The following is a 21,445-nucleotide window of genomic DNA, read 5'->3' on the forward strand; positions in this document are numbered from 1 at the left end:
GTATCTGCAAACCGAATCATGTGATAAATTGGCTTGGTGAAATCCAATACCTGCCTCAAAGTTGTCCAAAATTGCCCATCAAGAGCGACCTCCACCGTTTCAAAACCTGCCATGTCAGCTACATTTGTAGCCCTTTCCTTTAACACCTGCCAATGTGGACTTGATACCATGCTAGCTAATGCCTCTCTTACCTTCAAAAGGCGCCTGAAGGTGAGGTAATAGCTACCAAATCTAGTCCTCGCAATCTTCAGCAACTCCAATCTCGAGTGACTGCGGAAAAGGCCATGGGTATTGCTATGATTTGTAATAATTTTTATCATTTGTTTCCCTTTCTTGTACAAATCACCAATCCATTGGTATTGTTCATTTTTGTTTTTGACAATATCATGCAACAGAAGGTTCAATGTGTGAACCAAACATCCAGACCAAAATATGTTCGGGTATTTATCCTCAATAATTGCTCCCGCTGCCTTACAATTAGGAGCATTATCAGTGATGACTTGGATGACATTGTATGGGCCAATAAGCTCAATTGTTTCAAGTAATGCTTCTGCAATGTTGATAGCGGTCTTGAACTTATCTGAGTAATCATGTGCAGCTAGAAAGATGGGACCACTAACAGACACAGCAAGAACACTTATCAATGGCTTGCCTTTTACATTTGTCCATCCATCAGATACAATGGACACCCCATTTTCAGTCCAAGAACTTGTCATTTTATTCAAAGAATGTGATATTTTTGCTTTTTCATGATCAAGGCCAACAGTTCTTGCCTTGTCATACCCAGGGCTCTTGTATCCTTTAGGGGCATCATTTATGGCAGAAACCATTTCGTGCCAATAAGGTGAGCATAGAACATTGAATGGTATCCCACATGCATAGAGGAACCTGTAAACTTTTGAATCCACATCATTCCTACACCCCTCATTAAGGAAATCTGATATGGTTCTACGCCTTAAAGATGATGACCCTGTGCCTCCATGTCCATATCCACTGCCTTGGGAGGATGCTGAAGGAGTTCTTTGTGATTGTGAGCTTGGTTCAAAGAAACCCCTTGATCTTTTTGTTCTGTATTGGGCGTCCTCCTCTTCCTTTATGTATTTGGCTCTATCTGCTGTTGACACCGCTGCACAAGTTTTGATTCCTATTTGTTTCTCTCCATCCCATGGCCTTTTCCCGCAAAGGTGTCTTCTAGCACGGGTGTATGAACCTGTGTAATCAGTGTTGCAATGGGGGCAATGAAATTTAGTGGTTCCATCCCCTCTCCTTGTTTCAGCCCTGTGAACATATTTCCACAATGGAGTTTGGTCTTATTTAGTTTTTTGAGGGTCATGTTCACCCTCCTCCACCTCCTCCTCACTGGGGTTTTCACCCATTTGACTTTCTCCGGCTTCTTCATCCCCCTCTTCAATTTGGGGCCCCCTTCGTTTCCTACTCTCCACCACCATAATAACCATAAAGGGGACCAGGAAGAGGAAAATGCCAATAAATATCGCCAGGTCCATGGTGTTTGATGTTTGTAGGGTTTTGAGTCTTGAATCTGCAAATTAATTTAATTTATTGGGATTAATTAATTTAATTTAAATACATGATTTTTAAACAGTTAAACTCAAACAACTAAATTAAATCAACTAAATTAACTACCTAACCAGCTAAACTAACTAGATTACTAAGTTACTTACCTCTGCAGGCTTGCTCCTCGCTCCTTGGCAGTTGCTCCTCACTCCTCAGCACTTGCTCTTCGCCCCAATGCTCTTGCTCCAGCTCCAAACTTGCTCAATGAAGTTATAATGAATGTTTTTTGGCCCATTGGCCTTATAAAACAAAAAAAAATTTATAATTTTTTTTTTTTTTTTTTTTTTTTTTTTTTTTTTTTTTTTTTTTTTTTTATTTTCGGGTCCGACGGATTTTTTTTTCCGCCGAACCGCTCCCGGCCCGGCTCGATTCGCTCCTCGATCGCTCCCGGGCATTAAAAATCGCTACGGGAGCGCAGGAGCGATCGCTCCCTGAGTCGCTCCCTAACAGACCAGGGAGCGTAAATTTTTTTACGGGAGCGCACTCCCGAAAATCGCTCCCGTCCGGGAGCGATTTTGAGAGCGCACTCCCGAGCCGCTCCCGCCCGGAGCGCACTCCCGAGCTGCTCCCGCCCGGAGCGCACTTCGGGAGCGGGTTCGAAGGGGGGGGGGGCGCTCCCCCGCAACACTGCTTCAGGAGAAATGTCAGTAAAATGACTATTTCCTTTCCAATCTCTCTCTGAGTCAAGGGTGGTGGAGAGACATCTTAAGTGCCTGAGCTTCCCTCCATTGAAAACACTGAATCCTCTCTATAATAATCACAACCATTGTGTTAACATCCACCTTGGTATTTAGTTTGACTAGTTGAATCTAGTGTTGCAATAGCACTGGAAATAGTCTCCATTGTTGAAGACTCTTAAGCGAATACAAGCATTTTGTATACCACTTACATATGCTAATTCTACTACAAAAGGAATAATACAAGGAGTCTACTCTCCATTGTTGAAGACTCTTAAGCGAATACAAGCATTTTGTATACCACTTCCATTTGCATTAATCCTACTACAAAAGGGATAATACAAGGAGTCTTGTTGGTTCCTGGCATTTTCTGACGGCAAAAAAGATGAATCCACTATGTTATAAGATCCCATCTCAAGCTTTAGTTTGCATCATTTAGATCCCATATCAAGCTTTAGTTTTGCATCATTATCTTGACTAGTAGGAGAAACTTTTGAGTTGCTACTTAGCAACTTGGTCCCCATTTTCTTATGTGAAAATCTCAAACTATGCTCAAAAAAAGAAATGAAAACTTCACCATTGCTTTGACTAACATGTGAAATGCTATCCAAAGAATGAATATTCCATGATAGCCTCATTTTATCAACCTTTGTTTTGTCAACTTCGTCACTACCAGTGGATTTCTCAGCCACCTAAGAGAAGTTGAAAATTTAGCCTTTGATCACATGTAATGAGTTTAGTGTATTTCCTTCACAAGAGCTGCATCCTAACAAAAGGACTTGGCTTCATATTGCACAGTATAGTATAGACATACCAACATGAAAGCTGCCACAACTTAATCTACTACAAAAGGGATAATACAAGGAGTCTTGTTGGTTCCTGGCATTTTCTGACGGCAAAAAAGATGAATCCACTATGTGATAAGATCCCATCTCAAGCTTTAGTTTTGCATCATTAAGATCCCATCTCAATCTTTAGTTTTGCATCATTATCTTGACTAGTAGGAGAAACTTTTGAGTTGCTACTTAGCAACTTGGTCCCCATTTTCTTATGTGAAAATCTCAAACTATGCTCAAAAAAAGAAATGAAAACTTCACCATTGCTTTGACTAACATGTGAAATTCTATCCAAAGAATGAATATTCAATGATAGCCTCATTTTATCAACCTCTGTTTTGTCAACTTCGTCACTACCAGTGGATTTCTCAGCCACCTAAGAGAAGTTGAAAATTTAGCCTTTGATCACATGTAATGAGTTTAGTGTATTTCCTTCACAAGAGCTGCATCCTAACAAAAGGACTTGGCTTCATATTGCACAGTATAGTATAGACATACCAACATGAAAGCTGCCACAACTTGATCTACTCTATTGCAACTTACAATCAGAAAGATCAGCTACATGACTTTGTTGAAAGAGGCTACATATGGCCTATATCATTTGATGATTAGAAAGAAGGTTGATAAGCTAACAAATCTTGGCAATCCTTTATTGAACCATTTTAGAACTGAACAAACTCATGTCATATGCAATATGCTAGATAAAAGATGCTGTCAAAACATCCTGAAAGCTAGAACTATAGTGTGTCCGTGCCAATTTTTGAAGCACAGTTAGCAACAAGCATTATATCTTTTGTGTAAGTTTCATCCTTAAATTTGAACCTTAAATGGTTGACAAGGTACCCACTAGTCAAAACAGTGTGTGTAAACTAGCATGGACTAAAACTATGGTGTGTCTGTGCTGTTAGCCTCCTGTTGCAACAGGTGTTCATATTTCATGATTGAGATTTTTACATGCCAAATATGTCATCTTTCATGCTGGAAGGTTCCATATTTCCAGAAGAGGCCAAAGAAAATGCCATGAAAGTGTGCCAGTCCAAGTGCCACTGTTGTATTCCAATTTTGATGAGTTTTTCAGTTAAGGGAAGGCCAAACAGTTTAATCTTGGCCTCCCTAGGTTTCAATTTCTTGTTTTAGAATATAGAGAATTGATATCTGACCAAACAACTTAATCTTGGCAGATTTGTAGATAGGTAGATAATCAAAGGATCCCAACTACTTAATCTGGACCCTTGGCAGAAATAAGGGTAGACTTAGATAGGAGGGCAGTCAAAAGAAAAATTGTAAAGCTGGGTCTGCAAGTCTAAGTGCACCCAAACCAAAAAGAAGAAAAAATGTTAGGTGACTAGGCTGGGTAGGTAGTTTTTGAGGTTGCGGAATGTTGATATGTGATCAATTTTGTGTTTCAAAGTGTTATATCTTTTCAGATCACAAGTTGGAGGCAGTTTTCATCTGGAGGAGCTCAAGCTAGATATCTCTAACTTCCCCATTCTCCCTTATCCCCAAATCACTCACTAATTTCCCTGAAGAGGTCAAGATCTGCTTGATTCTTCTTAGTTTCATCATTTTACATTATATTTGCCTGAGTAAAGGTCCTCTTTGCTTAGGAGTCCTGTTGTTTCACTCTATGAGTCACTTTTCCCCCAAAATAGCCTAAGGTCACATACTTAGCGCTTTCTGGTCACCTCCATATTAACTACTAATTCTATTATATAGCTCCTTATCTATCTCCCCTTCCCCTACTAAAACTATGTATAAAATTCCCCTATGTACATATTCCCCATCCCTGGCACTATAGCCCTATTGTATAAGTTCTGGGAAATAACAGTCCATCTGGGGCTGTTAACTAGCCCATCCGTGTCCTGGAGTTACTCTGACATCTGGTCAGAATAACAACCAGTTCCCCTAAGTCCTAACCCTGAAAACCTATTTTTCCGCCTTTATTCTAAAGTTTTGCCTCTAAATATCTACCCCGGTTCGCAAAACCCCACTTTCCTAATGTTTTAAACCCCCCCCCCCCCCCCCCACCATACAAAAAATTAAATAAACGCGCCATGGGCCCTATCCCTTATCCCTCCGCCGCCTCATCCATGCCGCCGGCCGTCCGATCGTTCACGCCCAAGATCTACGGTGGGCGGGTGTTTTCTCGCGCCAACAGCCCGAGGGTTAGCGTCTGGGAGTTCGGCGGTTTTCCCGCCGTACTCCCGCCACGCGTCGCCCTCCCAGGTGTGGCGGAGCCCCCTCCTCCCAAACCGCTCCAGTGCAAAGGCGGTGCGCCCGAAACCGCCAAACCGCCCTCCCCTGGTGACGTCAGCGCCACGTCCTCCGCCCAGTGACATCATCCTGCTGCGTCATCTGCCTGCGTCGGCCTCCTGCCACCATATTGCCCAGTCACCCTGCCACGTTGCTGCTGCCAGACTGCCAAGTCGTCATCCCTACCGTACCGCCATGTCACCGCCGTACATGCTGACGTCACCCTGCTGACGTCATCTTGCCACGTCACTGCCGTACTGAGTCCCACCTGCTGACGTCATCAGAAAAAAAAGGCGCGAAGGCGAAAATCGTGCTTAGGAAGCCCGGATTCAAATTCTGAGGCAGTTTTTCATGCACGAGCGCTAATCGCGCATGGCACGGGAAATGGGCCAAAGTGGAAATATCCTCATCGCACAACCCCCAGCAAGCCTGAAAGGCACAGAATGACCCGTTTTTCTTTGCGAAGCATTCAAAAAGAGGCAAACACAGTTTTTAAAGCAACAGAGGGCCGAACAGAGGCCATGAAAGATCGATGGGACAGTCTAAAGCACTCAGAAGACATTAAACGGCCCGATTCAACTGCGAAAGAGTATCAGAGGAAAGATGGAGCGGTAAAGAGTATCAGTCGAATATTTTAATCGAAATCTTCATTTCCCAAGGCAGCTTAACATTGAATGGCCTCCAACAAAGTCAAATAAAGCGGTGTAATCCCATTAAAGCTCTCAAATCACAGCCAAAGCATTTAAAGCCGCCAAACAGCAATGGATCAAAGCCCAAAGCACAGTTATTGCAGAAACACTACACCAAGCCACCGAGGACAACACATTAACTCAGTTTTGATACGGCTGCCCTCAGCGCAGCTCAAAGATATTTTCTTGCATTTATTTCTGGATAGGATTAGGTTAAAGTAATCAGTTTCTTTCAGACCTATTTAGGTCAAACTGTAATAGACAATTTTGGACATTTTTTCCCTATATATACCGCCCTCTGTATTGTTTTAATGGTTGGTTGGTTGATAATCTTCATTAGAGACTCACACTGGATATCTGAGATGTTTTATTTAATCAAAGATTGCTGAAACGCTTTGGAGGAATGACTGTTTTCTCTGTGTCTAATGGTCTGAAGAATTGAATGTGGAATTCTTGTGCTGTAGTATGAATCAATAAGTGTTTCTTACCTCTGTTATTCCAATTTCACATATGCTTAAGTTACAGAACAAAGGATTGGTTTAGAATTTGCTTAGCTGCACTCTACGCTCAGTTTCTGTGGTTTCTTAATGTTTTCTTCTTGAATTAGGCATAAATATGAATTCTGTTATGGCTCATGTTTCACCTATTTCACATATGAATGACTGTTATCTAGGAATTCTTAACTGCTCCTAGATAGGGCTCATTTATCTCCTTTCTGCTAACTTGAATGAGAGATTCTTAATTGCCCCTCATTCCTTAGCCTTTAATCCATCTTTTTATCTTGAATGATTGTTTCATTTGTAGCTAGCTTGCTCCATATTCTTTCTTGTGACCAAGAAAACGCACCAGCAGTCCTACTCCTTGATGCCCAATGGTTCAACTTTCATGTTATCCATGCCTCTTTACCTGAAAGTATCATCCTTCCCACCAAAAACTAAACAAAACCCCCTTAAACTCAATAGCTAGCCTAAAATCATCTTCAACAAAGCTAAATCAGAAAGAGAGAGCCCTCTCTGATTGCAGGTGGGCTAGAACCTGCAGTCCAAAGATTGGTCTTTGGTTACCTCGGTCGTATCCTTTTGCGCTGATCAAAAGGACAACCTGAGTGATAACACGTGCCATTTTTTGAAGCACAGGTAGCAACAAGCATTATATCTATTTTATAAGTTTCATCCTTAAATTTGAACCTTAAATGGTTGACAAGGTACCCGCTAGTCAAAATAGTGTGTGTAAACTAGCATGGACCTGTTTCAAATAGTTGACACGATATATGCATAAGTCGCTCTAGACATTTAAGGTTATTTGTATACCACTTTGTGCCTAATGAACTTGCTGTTGTTATACACCACCTAGCCTACAGGTTTGATTCTCTCTCTATATTCTTTACAAGAATCCTGACCATCAACAAAATTTACTTGAGTTTAACATAAATTTCCACTCTCTACATGCTTAAATGATAAGATAGGTGTTGTCCTTACATGACCATCCACACTCAACAAAATGACCTCCAAATTACCATTTTCAACTTTTCTTGAGTCTAAAGTATCTTCAAAGGTGGAAGATCCATATTTTTGTAATCATAAACACTATTGCCAGAAAGGAGAAAAGCATCAGTTTGTGGGGTATTTCCTACAGAGACATCTTAAGTGCCCGAGCTTCCCTCCATTGAGATCTCTGAAGCCTCTCTATAACAATCAAAACCATTGTGTTAACCTCCTCCTTAGTATTTAGTTTGACTGGTGCATATTTCTCTCAAGAGTATTGACACAATATGTTATGATAGACAATTCAAATCACCAATAGACGCTGGGATAGGTACAGAGAAGTTGCCATGGAAATGTCGCTGAGTATTTGTAGTGCTAACTAATGAATAGTAAATGCGGCAGTGAAATTGTTCCCTTTGCAATATATGCGATTTATTCCAAGACTACATTGTTTAACTCAACCTATCTAAATTGTTGACATGCAGCAATATTGCCTTCACAACAGCTGCATCCTAACAAAAAGACTTGGCTTCACATTGCACACTATAGTATGGATTCTATAGACATACCAACATGAAAGATGCCACAACTTGATCTACTCTGTTTTAACATACAATCAGAAAGATCAGCTACATATGGCCTATATCATTTGATGATTAGAAGGTTGATAAGTTGACAATTCTTGGCAATCCTTTATTGAGCTATTTTAGAATGTTTTTTCAGCATCTTCTATCTAACATATTGCATATTGCATCTTCTATTTCAGCCTTTCCAGCCTGCTGGTGCTTCTTCAGGCAGTCTATCGGGATGGATGGCAAATTGCCAAATTCTAATCCTGCTGCTCCACACACTGCTAGATCAGTGTCTCTTGTACCACCCCCTAATTCAGGTGAGTTTAATTTACTATATTTTGTAAAATGCTCTTTGGTAGGCTAACACCATGTTATCTCTTGGAAAAATTGTATGGCATGCTTGAATATTATTGAGTAGGAACAGTGGAATAAGGGATAATAGTTGAAGTGGGATGATTTAGTAGGCCCTTTCTGTTCATATATGTCAGAAATATTTTTCTTTTTTCTATAACACGAGTATTCCAAATAGAGCATATTTTGACTTCTCATTCTGTGACCCTTAAACCGACCTAAGACTCCACTGCTTTCCTAAAAACGACCTAGGACTCCACCATCAAATGGTCCTGCTGTAGACTATCAATCTGCTAATTCTGAACACCTCATGAAGCACATCTGGGGTAGTCAGTCCGAGGAGGTACATACAGAGCGTTAACTAAGATCAATATTTGATTATATGACAGGTTTAAATTGTCTGTCTACAGTCCATATATTCATTACCCTTAATTGAGTCACAACTTAATGCTAAATTCTCTTTTAATTTTTGTTTGTTTTAAATTTCTTGGCTTTTCTACCAGGTCCATTGACAGTTGTATGTGTTCGATTTTGAGTAGGATTTGTTAGTTATTCTACAGGGACTTGCTTTTCTACAAACTAAGAATGCTTACGTTCTAATTGTAGGTGACCTACCCAGGCCCAGGCCCAACTCATCCTCTTAACATGTACTCACGAGATGACCTACTAAAGACTCTGGCAAGAGCTTTCAATCAGGGTTCAAATGTTATGAGTATGGATTTCCATCCTCTGCAGCCAACAATTCTGCTGGTGATTTCAAATTCCATTCAAGGCAATTCTTCACTCAAATAAATTCCTAAAGTCAATTTGGAAGATGTAACTTTTATCTTTACATGTATGTTCACACTGGCTAGTGGTTCAAATTTGGATTGTTGGCTTTATCGATCAGTTGGAACAAATGTTGGTGACAAAGAAATTTGGGAAGTGGCATCTCGAGAAAGATTAGCTTCCCAGACCTTTAAGGTTTGGGAAATTTCGGGCTGTTCGATTCGAATGCAGGTAGATGATTTTGAGTTCTTCAAAAAGATTTTAGAGTTTTTTTCACTGGAGTTGATCATTAGCACAGGCCTTAGCTAACCTCTCATAGGTGTTTTTTTTATGTTTTCATAGGCTGAGTTCTTTACTGGAGTTGATCATTAGCACAGGCCTTAGGTAAACTCTCATAGGTGTTTTTTTTAATGTTTTCATAGGCTGCTCTTGTGAATGATCCAGCTGTATCAATGAATCATTGTATTTGGAGCTCAGATGGGCAATCCTTGGTAACTTTGTATTCTTTAATAAGATGTTTTGGTATCATTTCCTTATTTATACAACAATGAGAGTGATTTGTAATGATGCCATATACAATGTCTCTGGTCTCCTTTTGGTTGGTTGCGCACCAATACCTTGATTTGTAATGATGCCGTCTACAATGTCTCTGGTCTCCTTTTGGTTGGTTGCGCACCAATACCTTGGTGTGCTATTCGCTCTATTCAGCCCTGCATTTGTGTTATAAGATTTGCGTTTTCCAAGCATATAGTTCACATATATTCTTATACTGTGGCAGGCAATTTACATTGCGCGAAGTTACATTTGCATATTCTATTTGTCTTTGATGTTTGACTTCCAGTGAATTTTTTTGCCATATGAGAAATACTTTATTGCACTAAAGATAGATGGATTATGACTCTTTGTTTGTATGCAATTTATTTTTTCTACAGCTATTGATGGAAAGATCAAAACCTGGTTGTATGATCTTGTGGGATCTAGGATGGACATAATGCTCCAGGCCTATTGTGCACTACTATGGCTTACATCAAAGCCTGGTTGTATGATCTTGCGGGATCTAGGATGGACTATAATGCTCCAGGCCTATGGTGCACCACAATGGCTTACAGTGCTGATGGAACAAGGTAAAATGTTAAACTTGGAATGGTGTTTAGTTTGTAAAGTGCCTTCATGTGGATCTGAGTTTTACTTTCTTCAATTTTTATGTGTTTTATGTCAAGACAATGCCCTTTCTAAAGTATATAATTATTTGTATTTTTTATTAGGCTCCTCTCCTGTGGAACAAGTAAGATGGTGATTTGTACCTGGTTGAGTGGAATGAAAGTGAGAAGAATCAAGCAGGCATATTCTGGTTTTAGGAAGCGTTCCTTTAAGTGTTGTGCAATTTGATAAAACCAGGAATAGGTTCTTGGCAGCTGGCGATGAATTTCAAATAAAGTTCTGCGACAAGGATAACACCAATATCCTGACATCAATTGATGTTGAGGGTAGTTCGGTATCTTCTTTCTGAAGATGAGGGAGAGATAATGATTTTGAGAAAAAAATGTTTCGAACACATTATTTCAAGTTTTCTTAATCACATATCAATGTATAATCCTTGTGTTATTTTCCAAAAAGTTTCATTCTAGTCCTCGCCTTCGCTTGGCAACAAAGATAAATTGCTTCCATAAACATTTAGTATATACATGCACTGCTAATTTATGTTAAAGTTTTAGTATGTACATGCATTGCTAATTAATGTTAAAGTTTTAGTATGTACATGCACTGCTAATTAATGTTCAAGTTTTAGTATGTACATGCACTGCTAATTAATGTTAAAGTTTAAACTCTAACTAGATCATTTTTATTATCATTAAAGATGGTTCACAAGTTTTAGTATGTACATGCACTGCTAATTAATGTTAAAGTTTAAACTCTAACTAGATCATTTTTACAATGTTCCACCAAGGTTCCGGGGCGAGGGAGCGAGGGGGCACGGGAGCGGCCTATGCAAAAGCTCCCTACCATTTTTTAGGAAACGTGGGGGAGCGTCAGGGTCTTAAAAATTTATAAATATAAAATATAATTTATTAATTGAGTCCACTATGACAATTTGGTTTGAATTGAAAAGCTGCAAAGCATGATCATTGATATGAATATCATTTGACATTATCCAAATTTATAATATCATATAAAATAATAAATTTAAAATTCTAATTCAGCTTGGTCAAATTCTAATTTAGATTTTGGTCAGACAGAGGGAGAGCTTCAGCAGCTCAACTTGATAAGGTAGCCACTGAATTCTGTGAAAAGGTAAATGAACAGATCAGGAACACTGCATTGGCAGTAGAAGGGGCAACTACAATGGGTTGTCCAGCTGTATTGGATCCAACAGCTAGAAAGTTTTTTATAATATTATATATAATATATACAGTACACCATATGGTGAAAGAAGAGTTTTAGTTCCAGGAGAGATGAGAAGATCACATGAAAGAGTTTCTGACAGTTTACTATCAAATGACATTGACTGCAAGATGACCATCTGCGAACCAACTTGGGTGACCAACGATGGCATGGATAATTTGTCTACCTTATTAGAGCAATGCCATGCAGTTCAAACTTCAAACTAGCAGTGTATTTCAGGGGTGAAAATAATTTCCAGACCTGAGAATTCAAGCTAAGCCACTGTGGTCTGTGTAAATTTTGTAACCGTATACATCATATATAACGATAGTTCCTGAGATTTCTTGCTGCCCATAGTATTTTGTCATGCTTGCAGTAAATGCATGTTAGTCTATAGTCCACCCAATTATTTCCCACATGACATAGGTGCTGCTTCCATAGTTTGTATGTCAAATGTCATGCAAATTAAAAACACAAATTGAATGTCTCATATTCTTTGCCTGTCACTTCAGTTATCTCCCCACTGTAATCCAGCCATCACTTGAGAAAAAAAGGAGAAGTTTTAAAAGGGAAAATTCATGTACGTGCTATATGGTCCAACAAATTTCCATGATACTGACCCTCTAAAACAACGCTCTTTGAAACTAAAAGACAACACAAGACGTTATCCCCATACAAAACATGAGTAGCTTTGTACCACTTTAGGTCTATTAAATCATAAACTATAAGCAAGGCCATTTTTTTGGGAGTGTGGGGAAACGTCCCCTCAAGGAAGGGAAATGTTTCCTTGGCACGTCCCCCTGAGTTTCCTCCATTTTGGGAGCGTGGGGAAATGTCCCCTACTCGTCCCCAAGTCCCCGAGCGCGGGGGAGTGAGGAAACTAGACCCCTAGGGGGGGGGGGGGCGAGTCCCCGTGGAACACTGCATTTTTATTACGCAAACTTCAATTGTGAATGGCATGTCCTGTAGTCACTGCTCTTGGTTCCCTTCCCTATGCTAGAACGTTCACAGAGACTTCCACCTGCAGTGTCAATGACCAATTTTGTAAGAGATTTCTCCTAGAATTATTTTCTTTAGAGTCTAGAATATTTGTCCAGCCATATTCAGTTTAGTTTGTCACATATATCTTATCAATGTCTAAACTTTCACTCTAGAGTACAGATATTGTTGTTTTCAAGTTTCCATATAGCATAGGATTTTTTTTTGCCTTTCAAATGCTTATTGTAGAAATTTTGAATAATTTAACACATATTCACAGAGATTATCCTGATCATACAATTATAAGCGGAACATGTATAATACATAATATCCTCTACGTTGATCATCAATTTACAGAAGCAGAAACATTCACAGACACACATAGAAGCATCAATCAAACTCATAAACACAGTATGTATCCCGGGGAAAGCATCTCGCTAAAAACCCCAACTATCTGTATATTATATTGATTGAATCATGTAACAATACAAAACATAATACTTCTCACAAGTATCTCCACCTGTTACACACAATACAGCTCAGATCTGATCTCCAAATCTATTCCACTGCTTGCCTGCCTCCACTGCTCAATACCTGCTCAAGAACTTATGAGAATGGCTTCCCAAACTCGTATTTCACCTCAAAATAATCACTCACACTTTGTTGGACGTGAGCAAAGGCTACAATACTTGGCAAATACGTGAGCAAACTCATTGGCATACTCAATCCCTTGATTGTGCAAGATCTGGTGCACAACTATAGTCACAACTGATAGCAATCTGATTCTCTACCACCTGTCCCTGTTGAACTGAACATGCACTGACATGCAACTGAGTTAACTGATGTATTCTATAGTTGCGTTATGAGTTAATAACTTGTGAATTAATTAATAACTAATTCACCCAACTCATCTCTAGTCTATTGATCAGTTAGACTAAATACAACTAGTTTAACAAAGCTAAACTGAACACAACTCCATCAACTGCACCTCCAGTCCACTAAACCCAACTCACTTGAGTTCTAACTGAAGTCATGCATGCAACAACTCAACTGACTCATAAGAAAAGCATATTTCCTTCTGACAGCTGCATGTGCCACCTCTGTAGCTCAAACTGAAGTGCTCCAAGAGAATAAGATCAAGTTTATAGTCCAAATATTATTATGAGATAATAATATTTGACTTTTCTATTTTTGACAACTAGTCTAAAAATAGACTTTGATCACTTACACTGTGATCACTCACACTTTCATAAAAAATAGAAGTCCATCTATTTTTCCCAACTTGACCAATCATCCATAAACAACAACCTGCAATCCATAGACATGATCCATATGTCTAAAAATAGACATAGTCTAAAAATAGACTTGCGCCAAAAATAGCCTGCGGGCCCACTTAGTGAAGGCGACTCTTTTCACTAAGCTCCATCATCTTGTTGCACTCTCAACAAGCATTTCTTGTTGCACACTTTTCAACACTCCCTCTCAACAAGAAAGGCTTCCTCTCAAACCTGATCCTGTAACTCTGGAATGTTCTCCATGCAACACATCTGGCCAGTCCACTTGCTCTGTCATCAAAGTCTCTGACTGCTATTGCCCCTGTTGACTGAAACTCTGCATCTCTGTGCTCTTTAGTATCTGACTGCTCTAGCCTCTGTCACTTTGATCTCTGACTGCATCCGTGCTGCTACTGGTTCTATCTCCCAGCATTGCATCCGCACCATTGCACACCTCTCTGTGCCACCTAGCACTGTGCAAAACACTTGTGCCTCTCGCATTGCTACAGCCTGCTAGTTATGCGCTCTCCTGGGATTCCCTGCACTGTCGCTCTCTCTTCCACTCCATCCGCATCTGTCTCTACCCAATCAGTCAGTTCCTGCTACTACACGTCTGGGGCTCTCGTAGTAAGGTCTCATCCAAGAGGTTGGGTACCTCAAGGATCCTGCCCCTCCTCCTTGGGACAATCAATCCACATCACCCCACCTCCTACCTGGAGGTATGGCTGCATGCGATCCCTCAGCCCACCTGGCTTGAAGTTTCCCCCTACTGGAGGTCTCTGGATGAGTAGATGTCTCTACTCGATCTCCTCTCAGCTTCCCCTGTTGTGGCTCCTCCACAATCTCCTGAAGCTGCTGCACCAATCGTGGCTCCTCCACAATCGTCTGAGACTTCTTATGGCTCTGCATGTTGAGAGGTAATATACGCTCCCTCTCAACCACCAAGTCTCCATCAGTTGCCTCGCTGCTCAAGGCTTTGCATGCATCTTGAACCTCAAGAGCATACAGGTTCTTGACCCGTGAACCAATCTGCTTCACCTGTCTAGTGATGATGTGTCTAAGGAAAACCTTTCCCTTACTAAAGACCACATCATAGCCTCTGTCTTCCAACATCACGATCGACAACAAGTTTCTCTTCAGTCCTGGTACATACTTGACATCGGTCAAGGTAAGGCGAGCTCCATGCTCCCTTTGAAAAATAATCGTGCCTACACCTGAGACACTATACTTCTCATCATTACCCATCCCTATGAGTATCTGGAGATCTTTCTCCTCCAAAGTACTAAACAAAATTTTGTCATCGGTCATGTGGAAAGAAGCTCCACTGTCAAGAAACCAACCACTTCCCACCATGGATGAAACCATGCATGCGAAGAGTGTGAAGTCCAACTCAAACTGTGAAGCAAGTGAGGCTGCCTCACCTTCAGATCCTTCCCCGGATCCCTTCTTGGACTTCTTCTTTGGGCAATTAGTAGCATAATGACCCAACTCATGACAACGAAAGCATCTCACCTTCGACTTGTCAACCTTCTTCCCATCATTGGAAGAACTAGATTCAAAAAGAGAAACCTTCCCCTTCCTCTTCTTCGCCTTACTCGCTAAGGCACAATTCTCCTCATCCTGCATGGATGAAGAACCGTCTCTGGTGCTCCGTCTAATCTCCTCTTGCACAAGATCTGACCACAGTCTTTCCCATCCTGGCAATTTCTCCCGACCATTGATAGAGTCCTGATAGGAATGCCAACTCTTCGGAAGACCAAGTAGAGCCAAGCTCACCAAGTCCTCATCATCGACAGTAACCCCCACACTTCCCAGCTCATCTCGACACTGAGTGAACTTCGTGAGATACTTGGGAATACTGTCACCCTTCTCGCATTTGATGTTTCTGAGTTTATCTTTGAGCGCCAGCTTCCTCTGATCGCTCTTGCTTTGGAATAATTCTGTTAATGATTTCCACATCAAATATGGAGTAGCCTTTCCATGGAGGCTGGACACAATATGATCCTTCACGCCCTCCAACAGAATCCTTCGACATTTTGCGATCTTCTTTTGCCAAGCATCAGCTTGAGTAGCATCAGTAGGCTTTGGGATATCCGTATCTATGAACTCCTTTAGCCCGTTATCATCCAATACTGCCTCCATCCTGTCCTTCCATGCAATATAGTTTGAGCTGCCCTCAAGAACATACTCCAATCGCAATCCGTTGAAAGACATTGTTGCATTGTCACCAAGAAAACACTGCTGCAAATTCGAATTCCACCAGCAACCAACTCAATCGCCTCGGATCTAAGATTCGTGAGAACACAATATTTCTCGTACAGAGATTGACTGTATGGGCATTCACCGGATATCTCACCTTCCAAAGGAAGGATGAATCCAGAGGCTACCTGGCCCGATTACAAACTCTGCCTAAAGAAATAGAATGTAAACACTTCCTGAATAGTAGATCTGATGATCAATCCTCGCTTGATATCCTGTAAAAATCTCTTCTACAAATCAAGCAGCTATGATACCATGTAGAAACTTTGAATAATTTAACACATATTCACAGAGATTATCCCGATCATACAATTATAAGCGGAACATGTATAATACATAATCTCCTCTACGTTGATCATCAATTTACAGAAGCAGAAACATTCACAGGCACACATAGAAGCATCAATCAAACTCATAAACACAGTATGTATCCCGGGGAAAGCATCTCGCTAAAAACCCCAACTATCTGTATATTATATTGATTGAATCATGTAACAATACACAACATAATACTTCTCACAAGTATCTCCACCTGTTACACACAATACAGCTCAGATCTGATCTCCAAATCTATTCCACTGCTTGCCTACCTCCACTGCTCAATACCTGCTCAAGAACTGATGAGAATGGCTTCCCAAACTCGTATTTCACCTCAAAATAATCACTCACACTTTGTTAGACGTGAGCAAAGGCTACAATACTGGGAAAATATGTGAGAAAACTCATTGGCATACTCAATCCCTTGATTGTGCAAGATCTGGTGCACAACTATAGTCACAACTGATAACAATCTGATTCTCTACCACCTGTCCCTGTTGAACTGAACATGCACTGACATGCAACTGAGTTAACTGATGTATTCTATAGTTGCATTATGAGTTAATAACTAATTCACCCAACTCATCTCCAACTCATCTCTAGTCTATTGATCAGTTAGACTAAATACAACTAGTTTAACAAAAGCTAAACTGAACACAACTCCATCAACTGCACCTCCAGTCCACTAAACTCAACTCACTTGAGTTCTAACTGAAGTCATGCATGCAACAACTCAACTGACTCATAAGAAAAGCGTATTTCCTTCTGACAACTGCATGTGCCACCTCTGTAGCTCAAACTAAAGTGCTCAAAGAGAATAAGATCAAGTTTATAGTCCAAATATTATTATGAGATAATAATATTTGACTTTTCTATTTTTGACAGCTAGTCTAAAAATAGACTTTGATCACTCACACTGTGATCACTCACACTTTCATCAAAAATAGAAGTCCATTTGTTTTTCCCAACTTGACCAATCATCCATAAACAGCAACCTGCAATCCATAGACATGATCCATATGTCTAAAAATAGACATAGTCTAAAAATAGACTTGCGCCAAAAATAGCCTGCGGGCCCACTTAGTGAAGGCGACTCTTTTCACTAAGCTCCATCATCTTGTTGCACTCTCAACAAGCATTTCTTGTTGCACACTTTTCAACACTTATTGGCCACTATTTTGGCATATTTTTATAGGAATAGGATGATATGATCAGTGTATTCTTACAATTATCTGACACTCGAGACAATATGTGTGCAGAGTAGTATAGGCAGCAGTCGGACCCCGATGTTAGACCAAGGCTTCTAAATGATGTTACAGACGAGCAAGAATTGGAAATTGACTGAGAGCCCAGATATTAGACCAAGGCTTCTAAATGATGTTACAGACAATTGCAAGAACTGGAAATTGACTTGAGATCACTGCTTCGGGTCAGTGTAGGTCTCTCAAGTTTCCTGACACAATGCATGTGAGCAAGGTATGCAATCATCCTTCTATTATAATACACTGGAGGTTGATATACATTACAATTTTTTGTTGTACAAATTCTGTCGATATTGATCCAAACAAGTAACGTGCTATTTCTTGCAGGTAGTAAGACTGATATACACCAATTCTGGTGTTGCTCTTTTAGCACTGGCATCCAATGCTGTCCATAAACTATGGTGTTGCTCTTTTAGCACTAACATCCAATGCTGTCCATAAGCTATGGAAATGGCAACGGAGGGACCGGAATCCATCTGGAAAGGTGGGGTTCTGTGGTAGTTGTTGTTTGCTTTCCTTTTATTTTAGCTTGTTTTATTTATTTGTTTGTTATACTTTGGATATATAATTTGCAGCGGTATTTTATGTAGTAATGATTGACAAGGAACTAAGAGTTACTATTTTATTCCACTATCTACAGCGAGTATTCCACCACAGATGTGGCATCCAGCTAGCGGGATTGTTATCCAAGAATTATTCCTATGTGATGTCTGCTTCCGGTGGCAAGGTCTCCTTATTCAATATGATGATGAAATTTAAGGTAAGAGAGCCTTCTACCTAAAGAACATTCTCATTTTAATGCTTCCAATGATATATATAATGGCTGTTTTGGTACGTTGGTCTGCTTATGGGTTTATTCTCTAATGTCGCACTTGTAAATATAAATGTTGTGCTTTTGAAATTTCAACTTTCAAATTATGTTTCCTATTTTGGTACATTGGTCTGCTTAGTGGTTTATTCTCTAATGTCGCACTTGTAAATATAAATGTTGTGCTTTTGAAATTTCAACTTTCAAATTATGTGATGTTAGAGTGGTATTAGAGTTAGTCTTTTCCAAAACTGTCTTTTCCAAAGAGCTAGTTATAGTTCTAGCTATAATTCAGGATCAACCTATTTTCAAATTATGTAGTGTTAGAGTTGGTCTTCTCCAAAGCTTTTTGACCTAGTTATAGGTCAGGCTATAGGTCAGGGTCACTTTAGAAGGTTCTTGTGTAATGTTCCTCTTCAATGTATCTTACGATTGATCAACCTACCTTCAAATTATGTAGTGTTAGAGTTGGTCTTTTCCAAAGCTTTCTTACCTAATTATAGGTCAGGGTCACTACAGAAGGGTCAGGGTCACTACAGAAGGTTCTTGTGTAATGTTCCTCCTCACTATATCCTAAGATTTCAAAGGCTCCCAATTTATCCGAATCACTTTTCCAAGGAGCTAGTTATAGTTCTAGCTATAATTCAGGATCAACCTACTCTCAAATTATGTAGTGTTAGAGTTGGTCTTTTCCAAAGCTTTCTGACCTAGTTATAGGTCAGGCTATAGGTCAGGGTCACTCTAGAAGGTTCTTGTGTAATGTTCCTCTTCACTATATCCTGAGATTGATCAACCTACTTTCAAATTTCAAATTTCTGACCTATAACTAGGTCAGGGTTACTCTAGAAGGTTCTTGTGTAATGTTCCTCTTCACTATATCCTAGGATTGATCAACCTAGTTTCAAATTATGTAGTGTTAGAGTTGGTCTTTTCCAAAGCTTTATGACCTAGTTATAGGTCAGGGTCACTCTAGAAGGTTCTTGTGTAATGTTCCTCTTCACTATATCCTAGGATTGATCAACCTACTTCCAAATTATGTAGTGTTAGAGTTGGTCTTTTCCAAAGCTTTCTGACCTAGTTATAGGTCAGGGTCACTCTAGAAGGTTCTTGTGTAATGTTCCTCTTCACTATATCCTAGGATTGATCAACCTACTTTCAAATTATGTAGTGTTAGAGTTGGTCTTTTCCAAAGCTTTCTTACCTAGTTATAGGTCAGACTATAGGTCAGGGTCACTACAGAAGGTTCTTGTGTAATGTTCCTCCTCACTATATCCTAAGATTTCAAAGGCTCCCAATTTATCTGAATCACTGGCTTCATGGCATGCTAATTAGTGTGACTCATGCCACCTCGTGCAACCACTTTTCTGGCTTTCCACCCTCAGGACAATAACATCATTCCAATTGGCATGGAGGATTCATCAATTCAAATATACAATGTTCGAGTTGATGAGGTGCTGCCTGTGAATATATCTTTGACTTTAAAATTCTTATCATTATTCTTCATTGTGCCCTTTTACCAAAAATGACCTGTATTTACAGGTGAAAACAAAGCTCAAGGGTCACCAAAAGAAAATCACAGGCCTGGCTTTTGGTATCTTCTGGAGCTGATGCCCAGGTATATGGTGTCTTTTATTATTATATATAGTCCGACTCCGTGATGTTCACTTTAAAGCTTACACAAAGTTAGCGAGTAGAAATGTTCCTGAACTCACGACCACTTCTTTCAGCAGTTATGTCTCTGGGGTATAGATCGGTGGGACAAGCGAAAGCCAAGAGTTGTACCGGTACAGCCAGGAAGATCGCCACCAATCGGGAGTTGTACTGGTAGCACAACCACTTATTTCGGCAGTTATGTCTCTGGGGTATAGATGGATGGGACAAGCGAAAGCCAAGAGTTGTACCGGTACAGCCAGGAATATCATTGCCACCAGTCGGGAGTTGTACCGCTACAGCCAGGAAGATCATGCCCACCAGTCGGGGGCTGTACCGGTACAACCAAGAAGATCATGCCCACCCGTCGGGGATACAAGAGTACAGTTTCATAATGATCAAATTCACTTGTTGGTTGTGCATGAGAGCCAGCTTGCTATATATGATGCTTCCGAGTTGGAGCGCTTGCGGCCTCACCGCCGCATTGCACCCTCTGCATATTTACCATCGGAAATGAACAGGTAAATGGGCTTTTTCATTCTATCAAGGTTGATACATCTATCTTTTAGATTTGACTTTTGACAAGGCATATTATGATTTAAATTGTTGTTTTGTTATTTATGCAGCAGTAACACCTATCCTTTAGTGGTTGCATCACATCCCATCCGAACCTAATAATGACAGATGGAGGAGTTCATGTTATTGAGCCTTCAGAGTCTGAAGGGAAGGTGTTGGACCTCCCCTAGATAATGGGACTATCGGATCAATTCCAACATTAAGTAACCAAGGTTCGGAACCAGCCTCAAGGTAGTTCAATGGGGAACATAAGAACAATTTGAAGTACACTGTACTACTTTGTGTCTACCGACTCTTTATTTACAAGAATACCGTGAATCGTGGTAGCGCGTCTTGGCAGTGAAATGCCTCACTTGTGTTTCAGTTTTGGAGGCATTCTATGAAGATTGTAATTTTCATCAAATATTGTTCAGCACTGTAGATGGAGGTTAAGCAATGTAGGTGCAGTCTTTGTGACTATATATATTTTTTTTCTTTCTAGGTCGTGTAAAAATTGAATATTTTTTTTTCTTTCTAGGTCGTGTAAAAATTGAAAATCCGTCATTGGAGCATAATTCATGAATGTTCTTTCCGAGGGTTTATAAGTGTATTTTTAAACCCTTCATGTGCATTCAGACAAGCCTGGTTTATGCCGAAGCTTTTTCAAACTCGGGGGAATATTATATTTATAAACTGAATCAGAATTTTTGGGTTGACACTGGAGCTCAAATTGAAGTAATTCAATTTAGAAAAC

The 21,445-nt window shown here is 40.1% G+C and overlaps 1 protein-coding gene across 1 annotated transcript; it reads left to right on the forward strand.

The window, feature by feature from the left end:
• The first annotated feature begins 18,011 nt into the window (after window positions 1-18,011).
• Window positions 18,012-20,817, forward strand: LOC149150319 (protein TOPLESS-RELATED PROTEIN 2-like). The gene is made up of 5 exons (XM_089444253.1): window positions 18,012-18,162; window positions 18,319-18,438; window positions 20,026-20,101; window positions 20,217-20,657; window positions 20,763-20,817. Exons 4-5 carry the CDS (start codon window positions 20,338-20,340, stop codon window positions 20,809-20,811), a joined length of 369 nt encoding a protein of 122 aa, XP_089300379.1. The 5' UTR covers window positions 18,012-18,162; window positions 18,319-18,438; window positions 20,026-20,101; window positions 20,217-20,337; the 3' UTR covers window positions 20,812-20,817.
• The last annotated feature ends 628 nt before the right edge of the window (window positions 20,818-21,445 follow it).

The sequence above is a fragment of the Pinus tabuliformis genome, chromosome 9, assembly GCF_031772625.1.
Source record: "Pinus tabuliformis cultivar Carrire ecotype Pingquan chromosome 9, CPIR1, whole genome shotgun sequence".
In the NCBI taxonomy this organism is placed as follows: Eukaryota; Viridiplantae; Streptophyta; class Pinopsida; order Pinales; family Pinaceae; genus Pinus; species Pinus tabuliformis.

What these genes read in the sequence shown, in the direction of transcription:
- LOC149150319 (XM_089444253.1), top strand. Translation starts at nt 20,338, where the DNA reads ATGTCTCTGGGGTATAGATGGATGGGACAAGCGAAAGCCAAGAGTTGT. An exon ending in TTACCATCGGAAATGAACAG is followed by an intron (nt 20,658 to 20,762) that starts GTAAATGGGCTT and finishes TTATTTATGCAG; the next exon opens with CAGTAACACCTATCCTTTAG.